General features: G+C 45.5%; 1 protein-coding gene across 1 annotated transcript in view; it reads left to right on the forward strand.

The window, feature by feature from the left end:
- The window catches only part of LMCD1 (LIM and cysteine rich domains 1), a 66,504-nt gene extending 40,596 nt beyond the window's left edge, over window positions 1-25,908 (forward strand). Inside the window, exons 4-6 of the mRNA XM_516253.8 lie at window positions 6,283-6,618; window positions 23,208-23,423; window positions 25,222-25,908. Of these exons, the coding sequence (XP_516253.4) occupies window positions 6,283-6,618; window positions 23,208-23,423; window positions 25,222-25,380 (711 nt within the window). The 3' untranslated portion in view covers window positions 25,381-25,908. The remainder of the gene's footprint in view (window positions 1-6,282; window positions 6,619-23,207; window positions 23,424-25,221) is intronic.
- The last annotated feature ends 616 nt before the right edge of the window (window positions 25,909-26,524 follow it).

A 26,524-nucleotide genomic window follows, 5' to 3' on the forward strand; every position in this document is an offset into this window, starting at 1 on the left:
CTGCAAAAGGATCACTGGGTCCTTGGGAAGGGAAACTCCCTTTCTCCAAGGCTCCAGCCAGGAAGCACATTAGCCCTGCAGCCACAGACACCCAATGCCAGTGCAGAGCCGTGAAAGGACACCGTGAACGCAGGGGTCAACTAACATCTGGCTGGCGAAGCCGCTGCCCTAGGATCCCTAGCACACCATTTATTGTAAAGCTCAGAAGAAAAGGGTGCGGGCCCTGGAAAGCCAGAGAAACAGACGCATCCAGGGAATGGGGGATCCTGTTACCACTTGATGCTTACACAGCCCGCTCACTCTGAAATGATGACAAAAGGAAATGCCTCCAGAGATTGGGGAATATTTTTCCTCTTGGAAAATCATCCGTCTTCTAGAGAGGCAGCAGAGAAGGGCTTGAGACCCATGCTGCTGGGTTCATAGCTGTCTCTATCACATACTAGCTGTGTGACCTTGGGGAGGTTACTTTACTTCTCTGTGCCTCTGTTTTCCAAAAGGTAACATTAGTACCTTCCTCCTAGGGTTGTTGTGAGAATTAAATGGGTTAACGTGTGTGAAGCACTTGGAAGAGTGCCTGGATCATAGCAAGCCCTCCCTAAGAGTTGGCTGTTCCTATCATCTCTTCAACTGCTGAACATGGAGAAGTCAGCAGTCTTCCCAGGAAGGGCAATTACTCTCCCATGAGCCGAATCAGCCTGGATGGGGCTGCTTCGGAACTTGGTGTTAGTAAGATGCTAGTCAGGCCTGATCCCCACTCTAGCAGAGTGAGCCAAGCTCTTGTTTCCACTTCTCCGAAATCCTTCTTTAGATTCTGGAAGCAGGGGCAGGCCCTGGGCAAGAAATAGGAAGGGGACGGTGTGAGCAAATTTGCCACCCAAGGCTACACCCTAACGCATCTCTGCAGGGCTCTGTGCCTGCCCCTGCCTGTTGGCCGTCCGGCTGCCACTTCTCACTGTCTCTGATGGTCACATCCTCTTTCCCCACTCACTGCCCCCAGAGAAGCCCCAACCCTGGGGTATCCTGTGTCAGAGCCACCCAGGAGAAACTGTTAAACTGCTGATAGATAGATAGATGATAGATAGATAGATAGATAGATAGATAGATAGATAGATAGATAGATAGATAGATAGACAGAGAGAGAGATAGACAGATAGACAGACAGACAGACAGATAGATAGATAGATAGATTTTGAGACATGTTGCCCAGGCTAGACTGCAGTGGTGTGATCATAGCTCACTACAACCTTAAGCTCCTGAGCTCAAGCGATCCTCCTACCTCAGCCACTGAAGTAGCCAGGTCTACAGGCATGTGCCACCACACCTGGCTGATTTTTCAGTATTTTGTAGAGATGAGGTCTCTCTGTTTCCCAGGTTGGCTTCAAGCAATCCTCCTGTGTCAGCCTTGGAAGTGCTGAGATTACAGGCATGTGCCACCGCTCCTGGCTTAAAGTGCTCATTTCTAGGGCTCTCCAGACCTCCTAAATCAGAACCTAAGGACAGACCCAGGAAACTTTTCACAAGGTCTCCCAGTGATTCTTATGCACCCTAAAGCTTGAGGTTCTTCAGACCTACCTGACTGACATATTTGTGCTAAAAGCCACCTGTAATTTCATACTGATCAAGAAGAAAACTACCAGATACCCCAGTCTCCTAAGACGGGGTCAGGACGAAGCCCTTCCCAGATGTTTCTGCAGCTGTGTGATGCACAGGGGCTTCTGCTCGTCCACATGGTTGGTGGACTATCTTGGCCTCTTTGACAGGAATCCACCATCTCCCTCCCCTTTCCTGAACTGTAAACTTGGGTTAGTGATATTGCTCTTCTCTCTCTCTTGGTTATGGTGACCATTGAGTGAGATTGCCAGGGACTTCTCATGATGGTCAGAACCCTAGGGATTACATAGTCTACCCTGAACTTTGTAGATGAGGAAACTGAGGCCCAGGAGATACTTTCTCAGTCTGACACAGAGAGCAGCAGGAGAACTGGACCTGAAACCCTGACTTCCAGACACTCCACCACCCAGGTCTTCTCTTCTGTCTGAGAAAGCACCTTGAAAAGCATTCAGAAGTGTGCAGACGTACCTGGGATTAGCTGGGTACCTGGGATTAGCTGGGTATGCTGTGAGCTTTCAGTGCCAGAAGCTGTCTCAGATAGGTGTCCTCTGGCATTTAGGGCAGAGTGACCAATGGGGCATCTGCAGCCACCCCTCAACTGGAGTCCCACAGGAGCTCACGTCACCTGCCTTTCCCCTTTCTATGCTGTTTCCCAGAATTTATTTACTATGAATCCCAGCAGGTACCAAGCCCTAGACTTGTACTCCCCCACCCCACAACAACCCTAGCTTCCTCACCACTGCTCCCTAAAATCAGACAGCAACAGGGTCTGCACAATATGCATTTCAGCATGAATTTCCATGTTCACTCCCACAGTTCCCAAATGAGTCCAGCCCCAAGTGATAAGCTATGGGCCAGATGGGTTCTAGGAGGATGAACCTAGCAGCAGCCACCTCAGTGATGGGAATCAGGAGACTGGGTGCTAAGGTTCAGAGTCAGGGTCAGGCACAGAAATGGAAAATGGCTGTCCAGGATGAACAATTTGCCTCTCACAGTTTCTCAGGCCGTGGCCCTGACCTGTATCTTCCCCTAATCTCCCCGTCCCTGGGACTCACCCATGCGTAAGAATTATGTTCAATAAAAACAAATATATAAATGAGGCCAAATTGGACAGTTACTTGTGAACACATTAATATTCAGACAGTTACCAGTCATATTAATGGGGAAATGTTACTGACCTGAGACCTTGTCGATTCTACTATTAGAAGTTGACTTTGCATATTTTTTAATTAATAAACCATGAAATACCTTATGTCCATAATGATTTAATTATACTTTTCTAAGAAAAAGCGATTTTAGACAAGGTTGACTTTTTTTTTTAATTAGGAATGTTGCCCAGGAGGTAAATGAAATAAAAATATTCAGTTTTGAGAGAAACAAAATTCATGTTGCAAAGCCAGCAAATCTAAAATGATCATCTACTTAAATTACACCATTCTGATCAAGAATGTGAATCTCTGACTATAACTTGGAGCAGAGTAAGAGCTCATTTAGGCATCTCTCAGGTATTAGCAAAATTCATATTTCTTCCTTGAGAATTCTTACATTTTGCAAAAGCCTGAAGCAGCTAGGAGTCATCCTCTGGCCTTTCCTCAGATCTCTGTCCAGTGCTTGAGAATCCCAGTTGTTTATCTCACTAATTTTTTTGTTTGCCAGTATTTTATTGAAACAGTAGTGAAAGTAAAGTCCAGGAGCCAACTTTTTGCATCAGATTTACCAGGATTCTTGTTAAAAATACAGATTCCTGTACCCCACACCTCACCTACTGGATGGAGATCTTGACTGGGGCTTGGTGCCCGGGAATCTGCATGTTAGTAATTTTTCACAGGGTTATTGTACACTGTGTCCATTGAGAGACACTACTTTGACATATGTAGCTGGTGAGTCTAACTGTAATCAGAGATTTGAAAAGAGAAAAGCCACAGATAGAAAAGCAAAGAGGGTCAGGTGCGGTGGCTCACACCTGTAATCCCAGCATTTTGGGAGGCCGAGGTTGGTGGAGGTCAGAAGTTCAAGACCAACCTGCCAACATGGCGAAACCCCGTCTCTACTAAAAATACAAAAATTAGCCGGGTGTAATGGCTCACGCCTATAATCCCAGCCACTCAGGATTCTCCTGCTGAGGCAGGAGAATGGCTTGAAGCTGGGAGGCAGAGATTGCAGTGAGCTAAGATCAGGCCATTGCACTCCAGCCTGGGTGACAGAGCGAGACTCTGTCTCAAAAAAACAAACAAACAAAAAAAAAAGAGAAAGTCAGTAGCATGTAGATCAGGAGTGTCCAATCTTTTGGCTCCTCTGGAAGAAGAATTGTCTTGGGCCACACATAAAGTACACCATCACCTAACGATAGCTGATGAGCTTAAAAAAAAATCACAGAAAAATATCATAATGTTTTAAGAATGTTTATGAATTTTTTACAAATTTCTGTTGGGCCACATTCAAAGCTGTCCTGGGCCATATGTGGCCCATGGGCTGTGGTTGGAGCAGCTTGGTAGGCGCTGTGGTTCTGTTAAGTAATCCTATAGCCACCCTAGGGTTTACGATCCTCCTTTTTACAGCTGAAGAACCTGTGCAGAGAGACGGCATGACATGGCCACAGTCACACCGCCGGCATGCCTACAACCAGGATTTCAGTTCAGGACAAGCCGATTCCAGAGCCTTTGCTCTTGCTACTACGGTAGAAGGGACATGGCCTGCCCTCAGGGATTGAACTGTCCCGCTAGAGGGTCAGCTCAAATACACTAGGAATGGTTAAGGACTAGGGAGAGACCAAAGCATACAGTGCTGCTTGTAAGAACAGGAAAGAAGAGAGAGGGCTTTTCCTTCCAGGGGCAGGGGGAGGTGTAAGTCCATGAGTGAAGGTAGAGATCAAGCCTATCAATTGTGGGGCCAGTGAGAAGAGAGCGCCGAGTGGGACACAGGTTTTGTGAGGGCAGCCAGCTGGCATAACTTTTGTCATTATACTGTTAAGAGTTTTATCAACTGGCTACCGTCTAGCAAATGATACTAAAGAAGAGGTTTAAAAGCAGCAACTTTTCTTTGGTGATAGAGGCAAACTAGTAAATGTAATTATTACCATTAATTGAAAGTCAGAGAACAGAGCAAAATGAGCTTTATTCAAATTCTGATGGAAAACCTAGCCCATGAGTAAATGTAGACTCCTTTTTCTTTCCACTGCCATCCAAAATTGAAAACTACAGTGTTCCTTGGAGAATAAGCAATAAAATAATGATTATTATTAGCAAGTAGAGAGCTAGCTACTTAACCAACAGATAGAGCACACATTAGCAGATGCAAACAAGTGTCTCTTTCTCACACGCAAGATTGTTCCCTGTCCCACACCATGACATGGGCTGGCCCAGTCACAGGAGAAACAGAACCCACTGACCAAGGACTCATGTTAAATGGTACACACGCACAGAAAATAGCATTTAAATACATTAAGTACAACCCTGCTTGTTATTTGTCCCAGGCAGAAAGAAGACTGGGTGCCCTTATTTAATAAATATACATAGGAAATAGTCTGGAAGGATAAACACAAAGTTGTTGGCAAGCTGTTACCAACAGCCAATAAGGTGTAAGTTTTTAAAATCCTTTTTAAAACAAAGGACAGTCATACACCACTTAATGCTGGGGTTTCGTTCTGAGAAATGTGTCCTCAGGTGATGTTGTCTTTGTGTGAATGTCAAAGAATGCACTTACACAGCTGGGTGCGGTGGCTCATGCCTATAGTCCCAGCACTTTGGGAGGCCGAGGCGGGCGCATCACTAGGTCAGGAGATCAAGACCATCCTGGCTAACACGGTGAAACCCTGTCTGTACTAAAAATACAAAAAATTAGCCGGGCACAGTGGCGGGCACCTGTAGTCCCAGCTACTCGGGAGGCTGAGGCAGGAGAATGGCGTGAACCCAGGAGGCAGAGCTTGCCGCGAGCCGAGATCACACCACTGCACTCTAGCCCGGGCAACAGAGCGAGACTCCATCTCAAAAAAAAAAAAAAGAAAAGAATGCACTTACACAAACCTAGATGGTGTAGCCTGCTACGCATCTAGGCTACGCAGTATAGCCTATTGCTCCTAGGCCACAAATTGTACAGCATGTGACTGTACTGAATACTACAGGCAATTGTAACACAATGGTCAGTCAGTATTTGTGTATATAAACATATCTAAACCTAGAAAAGGTATAGTGAAAATAGAGTATGATAATCTTATGAGACCACTGTGGTATATGTGGCCCATCGTGGACTGAAATGCCGTCATGTAGCACACGATCATACAGTATGCATATGGCAAAGTGCGTGCATCTGATGTGTACAGCTTGACGAGCTTTGACACAGATACATTTCCATGGCCCTTTCACCAAGATTGAGACATAGAACACTCCCTACATACACAAGGTAGCTAAGGGATGCGTGTTTTTCCTTTACTAAAGTTTTTTCTCTCATGTGTGTTTTATTTGTCACAGTGGACAGTATTGCTTTTGTAATTTTCTAAAATTACAAAAGTAATCTAACTGCATTAAGTTAAGAAAATAAAGACTGTGGGTCTTTCAGTTGCTGAGAATGCTGGAAGAGAATGCATTTTTAGTTTTAGGTAGATTCTGTCATAGTTTCTTTGACTGATGAAGCCCCATCCACATCACGTTGTCTCTTCCTCCTCCTCCTCCCTAGGGACTGCAGTACATGGAGCTTATCCCCAAGGAGAAGCAGCCAGTGACAGGCACAGAGGGCGCCTTTTACCGCCGCCGCCAGCTCATGCACCAGCTCCCCATCTATGACCAGGATCCCTCGCGCTGCCGTGGACTTTTGGAGAATGAGTTGAAACTGATGGAAGAATTTGTCAAGCAATATAAGAGCGAGGCCCTCGGCGTGGGAGAAGTGGCCCTCCCGGGGCAGGGTGGCTTGCCCAAGGAGGAGGGGAAGCAACAGGAAAAGCCAGAGGGGGCAGAGACCACTGCCGCTACCACCAACGGCAGTCTCAGTGACCCGTCCAAAGAAGTGGAATACGTAAGTTTCTCCCATGCTTCCAGCCAGGCTGAAACCATGCAGGCCCAGGGCTGGACAGTCAGGGCCCCGTCACGGGGCTTTGTTCCCTCATTCGTGCATTTATTCATGAATTTGTGCATTCAGCAGATATTGATTGCTCATTTAGTCTGTGCCAGGCACTGTCCCATGGAAAATGATACAATACCACTGCCCTTGAAAGGCTCATAGTCCAGTGGCGGTCACAGGCCAAACCGAAACAGTTTAGAGAAGGGACATCTAAGCCTGCTTGGTGGTGAGGGTAAGCTTCAAGAAGTTGGTGAGGTACAAGCTGGTCTACGAAGAATGTCTAGGGGTCATCCAAGCCTTCAGGCTTTGAGGGGAGGATGTGTACCCCCTTAAAGAGGTGAGCATTTGCAAAAAGAGCCAGGAGTTCAAGAAAGCACAGTGCATTTAGAAGATTAAAAGAAGTCCCACATGATTGAAAGTGTGGCATGCTTGGGGAGCTGGGGACATGAGGCTAGGGAGGGCAGCAGAGGCTGGATTCCTGGAGGGTTCATTCCATCCATCCATTCATCAGTCAAATACTGATTAGCTTGTATTAGCTGCTCTGCCCCAGGAAATCAAACAAGCAGAGGACACTGTCCCCAAACTGCAGAATGCCATGAACTTAGTTAGGACTTTATTCCAAAGGTCATAGACAGGCTTTTGGTCAGAGGTACATGGTCCATGCTGTGCTTACAAAAGTTTCCTCTAGCAGTGTCTTAGTACATTTTCTGTTACTTATAGCAGAATACCTGAAACTGGGTAATTTATAAAGAAAAGGAATGTATTCCATACATCTGTGGAGGCTGAGAAGTCCAAGGCCAAGGGGCTGCATCTGGTGAGGGACTTCTTCCTGGTGAGCACTCTCTGCAGAGTCCCGAGGTGGCTCAGGGCATCGTGTGACAAGGGGGCTGGGTGTGCTAACTCGGGTCTCTCCTCCTCTTCTTAGAAGCCAGTCCCACTCGTGTGATAACCCATTAATCTATTAAGCCATAAGTGGATTAATCCATTCCTGAGGACCTGAGCCCTCACGACCCAATCATCTCTTAAAGGCCCCACCTCTCAATACTGCCATGCAGAGGATTATGTTTCAACCTGAGTGTTTGGAGGGGATGTTCAACCCATAGGAAGTGGCAGTGTGGAAGAAGTGCTGCTGAGGAGTGAGCCACTGGGGGCCATTTTGAGAAAACAGAAAGGAGAAGCCAGAGTTGGGGAGATGAAAGCCTCATGGCTTGGTTTGTCTTAAACTGCCCCACAGAAGGCGAAAGGAATGCTTGAGGCTGGACCACGTGGGTCTAGCGTGCACTGCGTTTCTGGTCCCCAGTCCCTGTTTTACCTTTTGCTCCCCCTGCCCCATCAACCAAGTGTCCTCATTTGTTTCTATGGCAATTAACTTTTGGAGATAGAAGTCCCAGCACACGAGATCCCCAAGCACATTATCTACCTTGCTGAACAGGCTGGCAGTCACACATGAGCCAGGTGACCCAGGGAAATGCCAGCCCAAACGAAGCTGCTGCCACATCCAGAGAGGGCCGGACTCTTTCTCCCTTGTAGTCACTCAAGCTAATCATCCAAAACTTGCATCCTCCATCTCCAAGCCCCATCTTATTAGCACCATCTGGGATTGCCAACCAAGAAACTGTTTTATCTGAGAACTCTAAGACCAAGGAACAAGATTTATTTCCTCTACTACAGATTTGGCAGTGACGCATAAAAGGCCCATTTCTCAGGAAGAACACATGTCCTAAGGATGTAAAAAAGAAAAAAATATTAGATCTAGTTACCATGGTCTATAAACTGGTCTTTCCCGCCCCACCCTGATCCTGGCTTCTGTCCACCCTCAGATAGCTGTTTGTTCATAAACCCTAAATACTAGATAATTCAAAGTTGGAAGGAGACCTCTAAGTCACTGTAGCATTTCCAAATCGCCATTCCCAAGAGACATGTGGATCTAACATCGTATTTTATTCCTGACTGAGCCTCGCATATTTGTTCTGTGTGGAACAAAGGCAAAGGCAGCCCGAGAACCCGGGTCCTTGCCTACAGTCAGCTTTAGGAAATGATTGTGAACTTGGGAAGCATTTAAATAGCAATACTAGACAGTAAATGGAAAAGGCCAAAGTCAGAAAATAAGTAGGGATTCCAAAGGAAGCCTTTATCGGTTGGGCTAGGCTGGGCTAGCTGTGGAAGACAGACTTCTATGTCCCTGCCCCAACCACAATTTTAATTTAATTATTATGTAATTAGTGAATTGATGTCTGTCACCGTCTGTAGATGCTGAGGTCTTGTTCATCTCTTTATTTGCATTGATATACATAGCCATTGCTCAATAAATATGTGACCCATGAATGAAAGTTTGAACTTAAGCCTTAAAAAATGGGATCTATTTGGTTGGCCAATTTGCCTAGGCGGACAGTGCGACTCCAATTCCACATTTATTAAGCCCCTGCTCTGTGCCAAACACTATGCTCACACCGTCAGGGTCTATCTTTAATTCTTACAGTTGTCTGGTAGGGTGAATTTTACCAAACCCATTTTACAGGTGAGATTCAAGGATAATAGGTAACTTTTCTAAGATCCCACAGTTTCTATGGGGCAGAACCTGGATCCAATACCCTTTCTGTGATAAAATGCTAAGTTGTAAAACCCTGCTTGTTATTTGTTCCAGGCAGGAAGAAGACTGTGTGCCCTTATTTAACTCCCTTTTTACCTCCTTGAAGCAGGGGAGGTAATCCTGAAAAGGGTAGCTACATAGGCTGACAGGCCACAGACAGTGTGTTCCCAGCAACCCCGCCATTAGGAGTGGGTGTGGGCTGCACTCCCTGACCCGTCTGCCTTGCCTCACCAGCATTCACATCAAGTGGACGTGTGTGCTGGCTGCCCTGTATGCTTGCACCCTCTCCTTTCTCATAAAAGGGCAGCACAGAACAATTACCAGAGCCAAGCATCAGGCAGGAAGCCTGACTTCTGCTCCCCTGGTAAAGGGCAATGATTTTTGCAAGAAGTGGTCCAGGCATTCAACTTGAGAATAAAGGTGTGGGGAAGAAATTGTAGGACTCAGCCTGACACCCCAAAACCGAACAGAGATTAATGGGAGAAAAACGAAGGGCAAAAAGAGACATGAACCTACGGGAACTGTATCGGTAACACCTGCCTGTTTATCATCTTAATCGTGTTCGTTGTGCTTGTCGTGAATGTCAGCAAGTCCGTGGGCATTGCCTGAACCAAGGACAGGACTAAGCAAGTATCTGATTTAAAGCTTACAACTGCCCCAAGATGTGAAGTGGCTGTGCCTCCCCAGGCTGCTGGGCCTCAGAACTGGGATTCAACTGAACAGCTGCCTAAAATCAAGTCTATGTTCTTTCCCATTTCCCAAAGCTTATTCCTAGGAGAGCTACCAGATATTCTGGACCATAAAAGGATCATGTGGCTGGCTCAGGAGACGTTACAGTGAACATGAAACTACGTGAGTTTCTTTACAGCAGGAGTGAAAGAAACTACGTGGGTTTCTTTACAGCAGAACTTCTCAGAGCCTTTAGTAGGCCAATGCTGTGGTCCTTAAACTGAAATCACCTGGAAGGCTTGTTCAACTCCAGAAGGCTGGGTCCCCTTCCAGAGCTTATTAGTAGGTGTGGGGTGGAGCCTTAGCATGTGCATTGCTAACAAGTCCTCGGGTGATGCTGGTCTGGGGCTACACTTTGAGGACCGCTGCTAACAGTGTTAAAAAGTGCCTTACATGTGAGCTCAGCAGAAATGATACCACCAATTTGGCCTATAGTGAGAGTCGAGATGGTAACATGGGCATTTTCCAGATGTATTTGGCCTCCTGGCTGTATGTATGTATGTATGTATGTATGTATGTATGTATGTATGTATTTTGAGATGGAGTCTCACTCTGTCGCCCAGGCTGGAGTGCAGTGGCACGGTCTCGGCTCACTGCAAGCTCCGCCTCCCAGGTTCACGCCATTCTCCTGCCTCAGCCTTCAGAGTAGCTGGGACTACAGGCACCTGCCACCATGCCCGGCTAATGTTTTGTATTTTTAGTAGAGATGGGGGTTTCATCGTGTTAGCCAGGATGGTCTCGATCTCCTGACCTCGTGATCTACCCGCCTCAGCCTCCCAAAGTTATGTATGTATTTATTTATGTGGGATAGGGGGTGGATTACCCCAAGTGAGCCCACCTTTGAGAATACTGCATAACCCTCCCTGTTCCTGGAGAGCTCTGGAAGCACAGGTGCAGAATCTACCACACTATGCTCTGTACCCTACCTTGACGGCCCCCATCCCTGATGACACTAAGTCTCTGCAATCTGAGGCCAAAGCCCCACTTTCCCCTACACCCACCCCCCCACACACACACCAGCTGTGAGCTCCCTCAGCTCCCTCCCACCTTGTCCACCTGCTGGGGGATGTCCTTCCTCTGAGTCCTTGGGAGGGGGCCTATTGGAGCAGTGGCAGGGTCAGCCTGCCAAGTTCTCCCACCCAGCCCCCCACCTAACCATCCTCATTGGAAAATAATGTCCACACCAGAGGAGCGTTATTGCAGAAATGCCTGTATGGAATTCCTACTAAGGGGCCATGTTCTGAGTGAGCCCAGATAACAGTGGTGGCCAGGTTGCAGGACACACTGCTGTCTGAGCCCAGCCCACCTGCATGGCCGGGGCTGTCAGTTACACAGATCTGAACACAGTGAGCAGATTCTGACCCCACCCCCAGCTTCCCAACCCCAGGCCAGCAGACGGGCCCTACTGACGAGACGGGGCCACCTAAAATTAGCCTTGGCACCTCGGTCCACTTCAGAAATGAACCAAAAGCTGTGGCTGTCCATGCCTACCTCAGGGCAGTCCTCTGAAAGTGTTATATTACACTGAGGTTAGGAGAGGCAGGATATCATGGGAAGGTCCTCCGGCCACCAAGTTGTCAGAGTTGCCCTCTTCATGGGGCAATACCAAGCCTGAAAAATCCCAGTCCCAGATGCTACTGCACCCGCTGTCACCCCTGAAGAAGCGAGCCCTTTTCCATCAGTGAGGCCAATACAATTCAAAAATACTTAGTCTCCCTCTTTTCCTCACGTGTCCCATTGCGCGGGGATGGAGGGTAGGAAAGAAGAAAAGATGAGAATCAAGGGAAGAAAGGGGAAACTGTGAGGCTGCAGCAGGCACTGTGCAAGGTCTCAATCTCTTTATTTTTATTTTTTTAGATACACGGCTCTCACTCTCTCACCCAGGCTGGAGTGCCGTGGCAGGATCATAGCTCACTGCAGCCACAAACTCCCGGGTTCAAACCATCCTCCTGCCTCAACCTCCCAAGTAATAAACCTCTTTAACTCTTTGTAACAACCAGTGAGAGAGGTTGGGGTTGTGATACCCATTTCGCAGATGAGGAAGCTGGGGCACAGTGAGGTTACCCCACGTGCTGATGACAGTGGGGCTTCGGTTCAATCCCCAGTCCTTCTGCTTCACTGGCAGAGTGAAGTCTGAAGCCGTGTTGGGGTGGGGCCTGGGCAGGGTGGGTCCGACCATGCCAGGGGATATATACGTGAGTGTTTAGGTTCTCCAGGGTGGGCAGCAGTGTATGGGGTAACTTGCAGCTCAGCCCACTGAGCATTTGGGAGCCTCTTATCTGCGTACTGAGAACAATGAAAGGATTCCCATGTCCACCCCCAGTTCCACCCACTGTGGGTTCTTGTGGGCCTTTTGAGTATCAGAGATCTCCATGGCCAGGGAGCTGCCGACTCCAGCAACCTGGACCCATTCACACCAGGCTGGTGGGAGCCCCTCGCGCACTCTCCAAGCCCTGCGCTCCCCACCTGGATGGAACTGATGGGCCCCTGAGCTGGGTGGGCAATGATCTTCATGTTCTGACTGTTAGCAGCTCCACCAAGCCATTGCCTTGCGTTTAGAGAGCTCGCTGAATATTTTCTCAGAAATTAAATACACAGATTTCCCGGGCATGGTTATTTTGCCCAGGAATTTCCGCCTTTCTCCACACCCCGAACTTGTAACTGAAGAAAGGGGAAAGAAAGCCAGAGCATAGCCTTTAATGTGATCTCTACTCTTTAGCATTTACCATTCCTGCCGGGCGCCTCCCCGTCTTGCCCCTTCCCCAACCACTCCTTCCTCAGGCCAAGTGACTGCCCCAAAAGAGCAAACTTAAGAGGAGGACAGTCCATTGAGAGAAGTGAAGATGTTCCCCACAGTCATAAAAATGTGTGAATATGGTCCGAAATCATCCTCCAGGATCCTGGGAGCACAGTCTGACCCCTCTGCCCCATTTCCCCACAAGAATGCTGAGAGGGGGACGGGAGGCCTCCGTCCCCTCCCTCCCCCCCGCCAAAGGTCTGCCTTTCAGATGGAAACTTACAGCAGCTGGCGGCTCAGCCCAACTCCAGCCCCAATAGAAGGACATATTTGTGGGCAAGGGACTTCCAAGTCTTTGTCTAAGCAGATGTTTGGCTTGTGGGCTCGGCAGGCAGGCTGGCTGGCTTTCCTGCCAGCCCCACTTGGGAATTTGAAACTGCCACTCCTCCCCACTTAGTGAGCCCCATCTGAGCTGGAGGACAGGAGGGTAAGAGGCCCAGAGACAAATCTGGGGTCATTCACCCAGAGGAATCCCTGCTCCCCACAGTCCCGCCACCCCTGGCTCAGGCACCATGGGCCGGAGCCTGGGGGCAGCCGCAAAATCACTATGGTTACCAGCTTCTCGGCATCTGCCTGCCTCTTGCTTTGCAATGGAGATACTTTGGTGACTTTCAGGGAGATCTTTTTTTTCTTCCAAAGAAACTTCCCTTTCTCCCACTTTTTATACTATAAATACTTTTCCATGTTGCCACATGGCCTTCACTAGCTTTTTTTTTTTTTTTTTTTTTTTTTTTTGAGTGGGCTGCATATTATTCCATTGATTAAAACAGGGATTGGTAAACTTTTTCTGTACAGGGCATATAGTGAATATTGAAGGTTTTTCAGGCCACATGGTCTCTGTCACGACTAATTAACACAGCTCTTGAAGCACTAAAGCTGCCATAGGCAATATCTAAACAGATGACCCTGGCTGTGTTCCAATCAAACTGTATTTACATAAACAGGTGGTGGGCTAGATTTGGCCCACAGATGGACGCAGTTTGCTGACCCCTGAACTGGAAGAATCATAAAGAATAGTTTTAGCTTTTTATTAATCTCTTTGGTTTTACTCAATTTTGTTTTGCTAATATGAGCTAAATGATGACGATGATGATGATGCTGTCATCTCCCATTCATTGACTACCTAGGTTATGCCAGGCACTGTGCCAGAGATTTTGCATGTTATTTTACTTAATCCTAAGAATTATCCTACAAAGTGTATCATCCTCCTTTTTACAAACAAGGGAATTAAAAGACACTCTTAGCAAAGTTAAACAGTGTTTTCAAACTTCAGGTCACAATCCGTCAGTGGGTAATACATCAATTTAGTGGACTACAACCAGAATTTTTTTTAACTGAAAAGGGAAGAGTGTTTCAGGAGTAGTAAATATTTTTCCAGGAAGCTTTTTTTTTTCAGGAGTGTGTGTGTGTATGTGTGTGTGTGTTGGATCAGGACGTGTAATGTATTTGCTACTGTGGATCACAGACAAAAACAAAAATTTCAAAAAACAAAGCTGAGGAAATTGTCTAGTCACCTAGATGGTGAGTAGTTAATCCAGAACTAGGATCCAGACCTGCCTCACTCCAAACCTGACACAGACTCTAATTAACAGGTGTTCCCATCTCTGGAGCACCCATGCAGTTCTAAGCCCCGGGCAAGGCCGTTGCAATTGGAATGAACACATCTGAGACTCTGTCCCTGCTCAGCTGTGGACCAAGCAGCATCCTTTTGCAAGGAGCCAGTCCTTGGGCCCATGCTTGTCAGAGCTGGATTTGAGAACAACCCACACTGATGTTCTCTTACACGTGTAGCATTTATGAAGCCTTTCCATCTCCCTCACTTCATCACATAACCAGGGAGGGAGATTCAGTTAGAAATGTTTAATATTTTGCCTTGCTTGGCAGAGAGCCCCATAATGGATAATCTGCCCCAAGAAGGAATGTAAGGTGAAGGGGTCAGTTAACAGTAGTGACCACCAACACCAGGCTAAGGCATTTCCTATGAGCCAGGGCCTGCCACGATGTGCTACAGATGAGAAAACTGAGGTTCAGAGGGTTGGATGATTTTTCCAAGAGCTTCACCAGTGATGAAGCCATGGCACGAACCATGTTCCAAAGCACATGACCCAAACCGTTGCCCACCCACCCTGCACATTCTGCACCATAGGGAGCCTTGGGAAGACTATACAGTGTGGGGAAACAGAACTCAAGAGAGCTAAAGATGTCAGAAATGATGTTAGACTACAAAAGAAAGAAACACACACATAAAAACCTCTGGGATACATGAGGCTGCAAAGCAAAGATGGTAAATAGTCACCATAAGAGGAAATGGAGAGATGCTGTTTATAAACAAATTGTTGAGTATTTGTGTTGGAAAGAACCCAGTGCCTGAATTCAAGGCCCTTGTGTTAATATTTACTGTATTGTAGTAGTGAGATTTCCACGAGGCACTCTGGGTTTAGACTGGATAGGCCTTTGGATAAGAGCCTTTTGGAGGAAAACAACACAATTCAGACAGAACTTCTGGCAAACCCAAGATGAGATTATTGCTGATTTAGAGCCTTCTCATATCTGCTGATCCCTCTCTGAAGGCCAACACAGTTCAGTCCTTAGAGACAGTTCTTCAGCTGAGTAACCCTTGGCCATTGTCCCGAGTCTGCTGTTGCCTAAAACACTTTGTGTCTTGGTTACTCCCATTTCAGAAACCTTAATAATTCTGCATGTACACATTTGATGTTTCTGTCACCTAGGGCTGCATATCAAAGCATCCCAAGGCATATGGCTGAAACCAACATGTATTTTGCTCACAAATCACCATTTTGGCAGGGTACAGTGGGGACAGCTTGTCTCTGTCCATTCAGTGTCACTTGGAGGAGCTCGCAGGCCAGAGACTGGAATCACCTGAAGCTCGTTCACTCATATGCTTGAGCTAGAGGCTGGGAAGACACACACAGCTGGGACCCTCCCTTGACCTCCTTGACCTCTGAGGTCTCTCCATGTGGTTGCCCTCAGATGGAAGCTTCAGGATACCAAGACTTCTTTCCTGTCAGCTGAGGGCTCCCAAGGTGTGTGTACTGAGAGAGAGAGCCCAGGGGAAAACACTGCCTTTATTACTACCCTGGGAGCTGCATAGCATCACTTCATCCATGTTCTGTTCTATAGAATTGAGTCACTAAGGTGGGACCATATTCATGGAAAGGGAATTAAATTCTATGTTGGTTGGAAGGGTATCCAAGAAATTTGCCAACATGACTTAAACACCCATGGCTGAGGGAACCCCACAACTCTGCAGGGTCTTAGCTTTTGAGCAGCTGAATCTAAAATATTCCTCAGCTTTCTTGAGGCAGGTGTTTACAAATTGCAAAGGCCCCAATATTCAAAATCTTTCATTTCAATTAAGAATCTCATGCCATTAGAATAAGGAACAAGGCAACACTTTACTGGCACAGGAGGAAACTTCCCATTTGTTCTATTTCTGAAAGGTTTGTTTCACACATCCTCTACCCAGGTGGGAAATAGTCTGCAAACAAGGTCACATGACAGATGTTGGAAACGTTCTCACGAGCAAGCTCCAATCTTAGATATTTGGGAACATGAACAAGAAACAACTGATATGCTAATTATAAAGCATTCTTCTCCATGCCTTTTACCATAGTCCCAAAGAACTTCCATTTGACCATACTAGCTCCTTAATAGGGGAAGTAACCTGAGAATGGCCTCATTGGTCTTTCTTAAAAAATAGTGTTGAATTTAAACATCCCAGGAATTCAAATGAGCCTTTGTTGTAACTGAACTGAATTGGTGATATCAGTTTTGCTGAGCTTATGTATAAAGTTATTTTTAAACAATCTATAATAGCGGTTCTCAAAGTGTGGCCCCAACCACACCAGCATCCCCTAGGAACTTGCAAATTCTTGTGCCCCACCCCAGATCTACTGTATCAGACACTGTGGGGAGGTGGTGGCGGTGGGGGAGCAGAGATATGTTTTAACCAGCCCTCTAGGGGATACTGAGGCAGGCTCAACCCTGAGAACCACTGTCTCCAGGGGCAGGATCAGATATGGGGAGGAGCAGGCCCTCCAAGCAGGGGATGAGTGGAGCTGAGTCTGGAGCAGTGGCAAATGATGAAAAACTCACACGACTCGATTCTCTGGCCTTGCACAAATGGAGAGAACTGATAGGGGAAAAAATAGAGCTCATCAGTGGCAGGAATGACCTCCTGCTAGTCTACATGCCCTTGGTATCATGGAAGGAAATCCAGGCCTCCAAACCTGCCTTCAACATATCTTTGTCATTTTAGGAAAGTGGTTTAATCCCTCTGGGCTTTACATTTCTAGCCTGCAAGGTGGGCAGAGTTAAGAAATACATGAGATTTTAGCAAATCATTATTGAGCCCTTATAAAGTCCAAAAATTCCATTATGTCATTTAACTCACACCACAATCCTATGAGGTTGCTATCATTACTATCGCCATTCAACAGATGAAAAAACAGAGGCACAGATAAGTTAGTTCATTTGCCCAAGGTCACACAGCTATGAACCCAGGCAGTCTGACTTGGTATCTCCCCTCTCAGCCACCTGTTGCAATTTAGAAACTGCAAACCTCGCTACAAAGAATTGTGGGAGAGACTAAGTTTGTGCTGAGAAAGGGCCAGGATGATGGGACCCAAGTAGGCTGGCATTCTGACTCTCGGCTGCTAGCTTGTCTCTCATGGCTGAGGTATCACCAGACGATAGATCCAGGACAACCTCAGGTCTCTCATCCTTTGAGATGACTGAGTTAAGGATACAGAAAATGGCTTAGAGGCAAGAAGAGCACATTTCATCCTGACACATGTTGAGAGGGCTCCTTACCTGGACATCTTGTTTTCATAGAGTGATAATGATACTGTTTGCTTAAAAGGGCTGGCTACTGGAAGAAACCAGTCCAAGAGCCAGGGATGCTAGGGAGAACAGTGAGGGAAGAAACGCTCCTCGAAGAGGGGCTTCACAAAGTGCTTTCCAACGGATGAGAAGGTTGCAAACAAGCTCTGTGAACAAGAATTTTCCTTCCTTCCTTCATACTGCTGCGAGATATCTCCCTACAGTGCAAATTAGAACCTTGAACTCCTCATCTCAAGAACCAGTAACAGGTTAGGTGCAGTGGCTCATGCCTATAAACCCAGCACTTTAGGAGGCCAAGGCGGGAGGATCCTTTGAGCTCAAGAGTTCAAGACCGGTCTGCGTAACATAGTGGGACCCCATCTCTACAAAAAATTTAAATATTTTTAAAATGTCTTAAAAAGAACCAGTCGTGGCTACCCATTGCCTCCAGAGTGAAGTCCCAACCCATAACCTGGGTTCAAAGCCACCCGTGATCACCCTAAACTGCCTTTTGGACCTGATATCCCCCTCCTTCCTTCAGTGTATCATCAGGGTGCCTGCCGGTGCTCCCCAGACCAATCCAGGTGCATTTCTATCCCTCTCCCTTTCCCTACTTTCATGTCAATTCACATTTGGAAATGTGGAGTGGGGAGCCCCATTGATATATCATGGTGTTACCCAGTGGGGTGTAGTTTGGTGAACTGACACAAAGTCCCTTTTGTGTGGGAGGGAAAGAGCTGGAAATTTCATTCTGTAGAAATAAGAAGCCAGACAGACAACTCACTTTGTATTCAGACAGTCCTGGCCAAAGAGTTTACAGTTCCCAGCTATGCAGGAGGGAGGGTGAAAATAAGTAAATGATGACTGGTCACTGATTTTTTTGTCTAGACCCCCTGATGGGCTCCAAGCCAGCTGAGTCTCAATCATGTGAAGAGGAACAGGGTTTTCATTTGGGCGAAAAACTCACACCACTCATTCTTGGGGGTGTAACTGAAACCACAAATCTAGCATGTTCTAAGGAACATTATCAGGCACAGTCAGGATCCAGTTCAAGATATATCTAGTTGACCAAACACATTCCTTATATAGGCAGTCATTCAAGAGCTCCTACGCTCAGAAACTACTATCAGTACATGACGTTCCTTGTTATTCAGTGTTCTTTTCCTAATTTTCACCATTTTAATGTTTATTTCCTCTTCAATATATGAGTATATTAAGTATGTAATCAAAGTATATAAGTTAAGAATAGTAAGTGTGCAAACTCTTATATGCTTCCCTGTCTTCACATGGCAAAAAAATAAATATTTCTATTTTGGCTGAAACATAGTTGATACTTACTAAGTTTAAATTAGCATCTAAAGCCAGGGTCAGCAAACACTTTCTTTGGAGGGCCAGGTGATAAATATTTTAGGAGATGTGAGCCAAGAGCCAAAACTGCAATATCATGTGGGCACTTTATGTAACAAGAGAGAAAACAACTTTCCATGGGTTTTTTAAATGAAATTCAAAAGATAATAAAAATAATTGAGCACAGAGTTTTTGTTTTTTTTTTCCAATATAGGTCTACTAATGAGAAAAGTAGAAGGGGTTCTTTCTTGGGAGAAAACATTTCACTGAATTGGAGGGCAAATGTAAAATCCAGTCTTCATTCTCATGGGGCTTGCGAGAACAGACAGTGGCCGGGTTTGGCCACGGGCCGTAGCTTACTGACGCCGGATCTCAAGTCCACATGATGGAGTAGAAAGAACTTTGGCTTTGGAGTCAGGTTTGGCCTTTGTTCAAATCCTAGCTTTGCCTCCCATCAGCTGTGCATTACTGAGCAAATCACTGAATCTCCCTGACCTTCAGTTTTGTAATTTCTAAGAGAGAAGATAATGATTTTCCGAATAGAAAAATAACTCTAGAAGGAGAAATAACTCTCTCGGGCTTATGTAAGGGGTAATAGTAATGAGAGCAAAGTCCTGAGCACAGTGCTGGATGCAGACACGCTGTAGGGACATGACAGCCATTGTCGTTTCCATCATCATTATCGGGGCTTACAGGAGCAGGGGATAACTCCAAAATGACTCAAAAGATTGTGTGGATTGAGAATGTCAAGTTCCCATTCTTTAGAGGATGAGAATAGGCAAGTTATAAATGTGCGATGGATGGATACCTAAATGAACCAGTGAACGAATGAGCATTTAGCAACTTTCACTGCTCCTGGGAACTGGCAGACGACAGAAATCTAGAGCTCTCACAGAGAACTTCTCCCAGGCACACTCACCCTCCCCACAAAGCCCTAATCCTAACTGAAGATGAGGAACAACATGAGTTGAGGTCCACCTTGTCATGGTTTCTGAGCAGGCCAGTGAAAATGTTACTTGCAGTAAAAGACAGATAAAGGAGCCCCAGATGGAAAGAGGATGACAAACAGCCAGGCACTGGCTACATTAACTGCTGAGAGGCCCTGTAGGGAAGCTGCTTCTCACCTCTAGCCATTGGGCATGCTGCTCCTTTGCCATGCCAGAATGCATTCTCCTGGGAGCCCTCCTAGCCCTTCAGACAATTCCCTGAGTTTAGTCTCCCCACCCGACCCAGCTCAGTTCCCATAGAAAGCCACAGAGCCAAGGGCGGCAGTTTGAATCCCAGCTCTGTTTCTTGGCTGTGCCCCCCTTCACAAGCTATTTTCTCTCCTTGGGCCTCGCTGTTCTTATCTATAAAATGAGTGCATTTCCTGTGTACCTACGTCTCCTATCCAGAGGATTGCTGTGAGATAAATAGGAATGTGGTTGATCCCTAGCCCCTCATCCCTCAGAGAGGCCTCTCCTGCTAAGGTGGTCCCTGCCATCCACCCCCAAAGTCACTCTCCATTCCCTTACCCTGTGATTGTTTTCCTATTTATCACACTCCATGATTATCTCATCTGTTTTTTTATATATTTATTTTCTGCCTCCATACACACAAAGCTCCAGTTTCCCTGAAGGCTCTGGCATTATCTGCCTGGGTCACTGCTGTATCCCCAGCATCTAGTCCAGGGCCTAGCACACAGTAGATGCTCAGTAAACATGGATGAGCCCCTGAAAGGCAAGAGTGTTTTGAAAGCTCCCAAGAACTTTCCGCAACTGTCTCTGGAGCCCAGCTCTCTGCTGCACTTAGTCTAAACCTGTCTCTAAGGTGCAGACAGATGCATCATCTGCTAGTGTCTTCCACATTCATCTGTTGTCCCCTAAGTAGGAAGTATGAGGTGGGAGGGCAGAGGTTTCCAAATATTTATTGTTCATCTACTATGTGCCTGGCACCGAGGAGATGTGAAAGCAAGCATAGTTGGATGTGGCTCCTGCTTCCATCTAGCGTAGAAAGAACAGGTATCAAACAACCATACAGAGAAAGGTAAGCAGAGAAGCTTTATTATGGACTTAATTGCCCCTGGAAGGAGGTCAGAGAAGATTTCCCAGAACAAAAGATCTTTAAGTCTCACATCTGAAGAATGAAAGGGAGTTAATCAGGCAAACAGGAACGGGAACAATGTACCAGACATCCTGAACAGCAAGGGCAAAGGCCTCATGGCAGGGTGGAGCACTCCTTCATTCAGCAACTATTGATGGGGAATTTACGTGTGCGGGGCCCAATAGAGGGTCCTGGGTCAGAGCTGCAACCAAGCAGCCTCTCTCTGCCCTCTGCAGCTAGCCGCTTAGTGGAGAGAACAGATATAAATTAGATAATTCCATAGGTATTTAAAAAATAATGTTAGCTAACATACATGGAGTCCTTTTGGGGGATCTGCCAAAATCATGCATGGGTTCCAAATAACTTATGTAGATACTTGGCCCTGGAGGAGATGGAGCACTCTTTAGACATGGAGGGCTTGGTGACTTCCTTCCAAAGAGGATAGTATGGAAGTGGGGAGAAGAGTCACTTTACAGTGAAGAATCTGACAAACACTGCCTCCACCAGAAGGTCAAAGTCAACCGCAACAGTGACAAGTGAGGGCGACAGTATGTACCCTTGAAGGATGTGATAAGAGGAGCAGTTTGCCCCGTGATCTTCCTCCCAACGTACTCATCATAGTAACATCAGGCAAATCCCAACTGAGGGACATTCTACAAAACACCTGACCAGTACTCCTCAAAACTGTCATGGTGGCCAAAAACAAAGTCTGAGAAACTGTCCCAGCTAGGAGGAGCCTCAGGAGACATGACAATTAAGTGAATCTGGGATCCTGGAATAGAAAAAGGACATTGGGTAAAGTTTATGAACACCTGAATAAAGTTTGGACTTTAGTTAATAATAGCATATCAATATTGGTTAATTAATTATGACAAATATACCTTATTAATGTAAGATGCTAATAACTCAAGAAACTGACTGTGGAGTATATAGAAATTCTCTGTGCTGTTTTTGCAATTTTTCTGTAACTCTAGAACTACTCAAATATTATTATTATTATTATTTGAGACAAGGTCTCACTCTGTCACCTAGGCTGGAATGCAGTGGCACGATCATAGCTCACTGCAGCCTCAAACTCAAACTCCTGGGCTCCAGCAGTCCTCCCACCTCAGCCTTCTGAGTAGCTAGGACTACAAATGAACACCATCACAACTGGCTAATTTTAAAATTTTTTTGTAGAGATGGGGTCTTGCTATGTTGCCCAGGCTGGTCTCAAACTCCTGGCCTCAAATGATCCTCCTACCTCCAGTTCCCAACGTGCTAGAATTAAAGGCATAAGGCACCACTTCTAGGCAAAAATATTATTTATTAAATATTATTTAAAACTCTTCATGCATGGGTAAAAAGATCCATTCAAAGTGCAAGGTAAACAAACAGGTTTTAATGTAACCAAATATGAAAGGTTCACTGATGTGCTTTCAGATTTCACACTGCAACTAACTTGAGAAACTGTCCTCTGTCAAATTTTACTGTAGTATCAAAGAAGAATATCCACAGTTGCCTGGAAGGTCCTTTAAAATGCATCGTCCTCCTTTTTCCAACTTTATGTCAGTGTGAGTTCAGATTTTCTTCATGTATGTCAACCAAAACAACAGCATGCAAAAGATGGGCTGCAGAAGCAGTTATGGGAATCCAGCAATCTTCTGCAAGTCATTGAAGAGATTTGCAAATATATAAAACAATGTCCTAAAATTTTCTTCTCACTACTTTTTTTATTTTGAAACATATAGTTATTTTAGTAACAAGATAGGTATGTTAATGTATTACAGGTTTAGTATTGTCATTTTTAAATGAATAAAAAATATTTAAATTGTTCTCAGTTTAAATTTCTCTTATGGTAAATATCAATAGCTATTACCCACATGAACAAAAACTCTGTGGGGGTCTTGATAATTTTTAAGAGTATAAAGGGTACTGAGACCAAACAATTTGGGAATCACTGTGCTAAATAAATAACTTATTTAGTCCTCATGAATATCCTGTTAGGTAGGCAATATTATTGTGCCGCTTTGCAGATGACAAAACTGAGGCACGAAAAGGTATAGTGACTTGCCCAAGGTCACCCAGGAAGTAGAGAGGCTGGAGCTGGAATTCGAACCCATGTCACTGTGCTCTCCTGACTTCCTTGTCTCCTGTGGTCCTTCCCCATCCTTCCAGGTCTGCGAGCTCTGCAAGGGAGTGGCCCCTCCTGACAGCCCCGTGGTCTACTCGGACAGGGCAGGCTACAACAAGCAGTGGCACCCCACCTGCTTTGTGTGTGCCAAGTGCTCCGAGCCGCTGGTGGACCTCATCTACTTCTGGAAGGATGGTGCACCCTGGTGCGGCCGCCATTACTGCGAGAGTCTGCGGCCCCGGTGCTCCGGCTGCGATGAGGTGGGAGAATAGCCGCGAGATGGATTGGGGGGCTTGAGGGACACTGCTGAGGGTAAAAGCCCAGAGGCCAAGAGGAGTATGGCTTTGTGGATGACGTGTTCTACAGATTGGGAAACTGAAGTCAGGCCTCACTGCATGCTCTCAACCTTCATTTTCTCATCTGCAAAATGAGGCAGACAACCATGGGATTGTTGGGAGGGGTCAGACACAGTGCCAGTGAATCTTGTCCTTGGCATAATGCCTAGCACTTAGTAAGTACTCAGAACATAGCAGGATGAACCAGGAGGCATTGCCCATGTTCAAACCTGTATCTGCATCTCTTATTATTATTATCATGTGGTTACCTAACTCCGGAGCCTCAGCTGAGTCTCAGTTTTACTACTTATAAAATAGGGATGAGACCAGCGCCCATCCCATAGAGTGGCTATGAGGATAGATGAGATAATGCATGAAAATGCTTGCCACAGGGCCTGACCTAGGAACTTATAAATGGTAGCTGCTGTTAGTCTTATGATAATATACTATAACATAATATGAGACTTAACATTAATATGACACAATACAATACAATATGATAGAGATGCTATGAAAGAGATTCAAGTCTCTGATACTGGTTTGATGAAAGTAACTCTAAGGTGTATTAATAATGGCAATACTAATTATGATCATAGTATGTACTATTTGCATGCCTTTGGTTGCAGGCAATATACTAACCTCATCTTTGGCATGTATGAAGGTTAGAAATGTCTTCTTTATATTGAACCAACATCTATTTTCTACCACCTTCTACGAATTGGTCACCATATGAAGTTAAGACCCTGTAGTCCTCTTACCTAATAACTCTGTTATTAAGTGATATTAAGAAGGAAAAGGACTGTCACAGCCCTGCCCTGGAGCCTCATTTTTGAAGTGACAACAGTATATGCACAATAACAATTCTCTATCATTTATTAAGGGCTTACAGTGGGTCAGTAATTTGCTACATACGTTATGTACAACATGCTATTTATATCACAACAGTCCTTTAGGGAGAGATAAGCATGATTTTTTCTCATTTCACATTTAAGAAAAGTGAAGCTCTGAAAGGTCAGTGCTAATCAGATAGCCCTGACTTTGTGTCAGTCAACATTCTAAGCCTTTCATATGTAGTTGGTCATTTGGCAATCATAGAACCTTATGGGATGGAAAGTATTTATATCCCCATTTTACAGATGTGGAAGCTGAGGCACAGGGGGATTAAGTAATTTGCCCAAAGTCACAAAGCTGGTAGATGTCTTAAGTGAAAACTCATACCCAGTTCTTGTTTGACTCCAATACTAGAAGGCCCATTAAACATTATGCTCCTCTGCACTTCCTGAGCCTCAGGGGATCCTTACAATATGTCTATTCCAAGTGTCACTTCATTCCAAGCCCAAGTGACCCTCTGTATTCTTGCTCTTGATGATTGGCCATTGGCAGTTTATCTATCCTTAAGCTTTCTTCACCTGGGTGTGTAATCCCACCTTGGAACTAAACTTTAGATTTGACCCAAAGAGTATCACAGATAGCTAGATAAGTAAAACCTGCCTGTAGTGGAGGATTTTTTTTATTCCATCTGAGAAGCTAAGATGCAACCACAACCTTCACCAAATATTATCCTTACTGCCTCAAATTTATGCCAGATTTTTCCACTAAGGCTTTAAAAGGTCAAAACAAGAATAGGATGGGATGAACCACCACCCTATAACTTGTCCTAGATATACCGTCTCTACCTAGGGACAGAAACTGAGTCGTGCATTTCTCCTGCTCCCCTCCCCAGATAATATTCGCTGAGGACTACCAGCGTGTGGAAGATCTGGCCTGGCACCGAAAGCACTTTGTCTGTGAGGGTTGTGAGCAGCTGCTGAGCGGCCGGGCATACATCGTCACCAAGGGTCAGCTTCTGTGCCCAACTTGCAGCAAGTCCAAACGCTCCTGAAGGGCTGCCCACCCACAGCCAGAATCCACAGGATCCCACCGAGAAGGAGAGCCAGGTGTGCCGAGACCATCCTAAGGGTCTGACGTGACAGCAAGCAAGTGAAATAAACAATGATTTGCTTTTCAATGAGAATATATATATGAGATATATATATATATATATATATATTCTAGGTTGGGTGGTGGTAGATCCTTGAGGGTCAGTAGTTTCAAAACCAAAAATATTCTAAGAAGTCTTAGGATGGAGTTCCTTTTCTTTCTGTTGTTGTTTCCCAGCTACAACCAACTAAAGACACAAATGGCGTTCTGCAAGGGGACTCTGGGAGGAGTTTTCCAGAATGCAATTCCGAGTGAGCAAATCGCATAGCTGTAGAATGTGCGTGCTTTTTTGTGAACACAGGAGCTCCTCCAGGAGCAGGCTGGGATCCCTACTATCGCTTGTTGCCTCTTTTTCAAGTGGAATTTGAATTTTAAATAAACAACTTTTTTTGGCATGATAAACAGATCAATAAAAGTTTTGTGAATTCCACATACACCCTTATCTAATTATTTACACCATGGCAGTGATTTTGCAACACCCAGTGCTGGCAGAAAATATAGTAAAATACTAATGAGCCTCTCTATCAATGTATCTCATCAGACTTCCACTGGGAGTGTAGGCTTTGGGACAGAACCCCCGCCCCACCTGCCTATTCCAGATACTCCCAGATCACTAATGTAACAAAGGTATCATGTTTTATGGTACACTGAAAAGTGGCCTGCTGGGCACTGATGAGCTTCTCTTTAGCCAGGGACCTGACTCAGCTGCCCTCAGAGCCCAGGAAAATAGTGAATGAACCCCTCTGGGAATAAGACCAGTACTGGGGAACCACTGAACAAGGGACACCTAAGCTCCACCAATGGGTGCCACATGGGATGTGGTGACTAATATGGGCAGATCTTTAAAAATACAGCACTTTTTCAAATGCCAAAACAATCAGAAATAAAATTTTTTCAATAAAAATTAATCTAAAATTTAACACTGCCACTTTTATGAGAAATCTCAATTTTTAACGTTGCCAACTAAACATTGAATGAGTCAAGTAGAATAGGTCTTTGGGCCAAATTGCATCTCCATTTTATGGTCTCTCTGAACATTTTCAGCT

This window comes from Pan troglodytes, chromosome 2 (assembly GCF_028858775.2).
Source record: "Pan troglodytes isolate AG18354 chromosome 2, NHGRI_mPanTro3-v2.0_pri, whole genome shotgun sequence".
NCBI lineage: Eukaryota > Metazoa > Chordata > Mammalia > Primates > Hominidae > Pan > Pan troglodytes.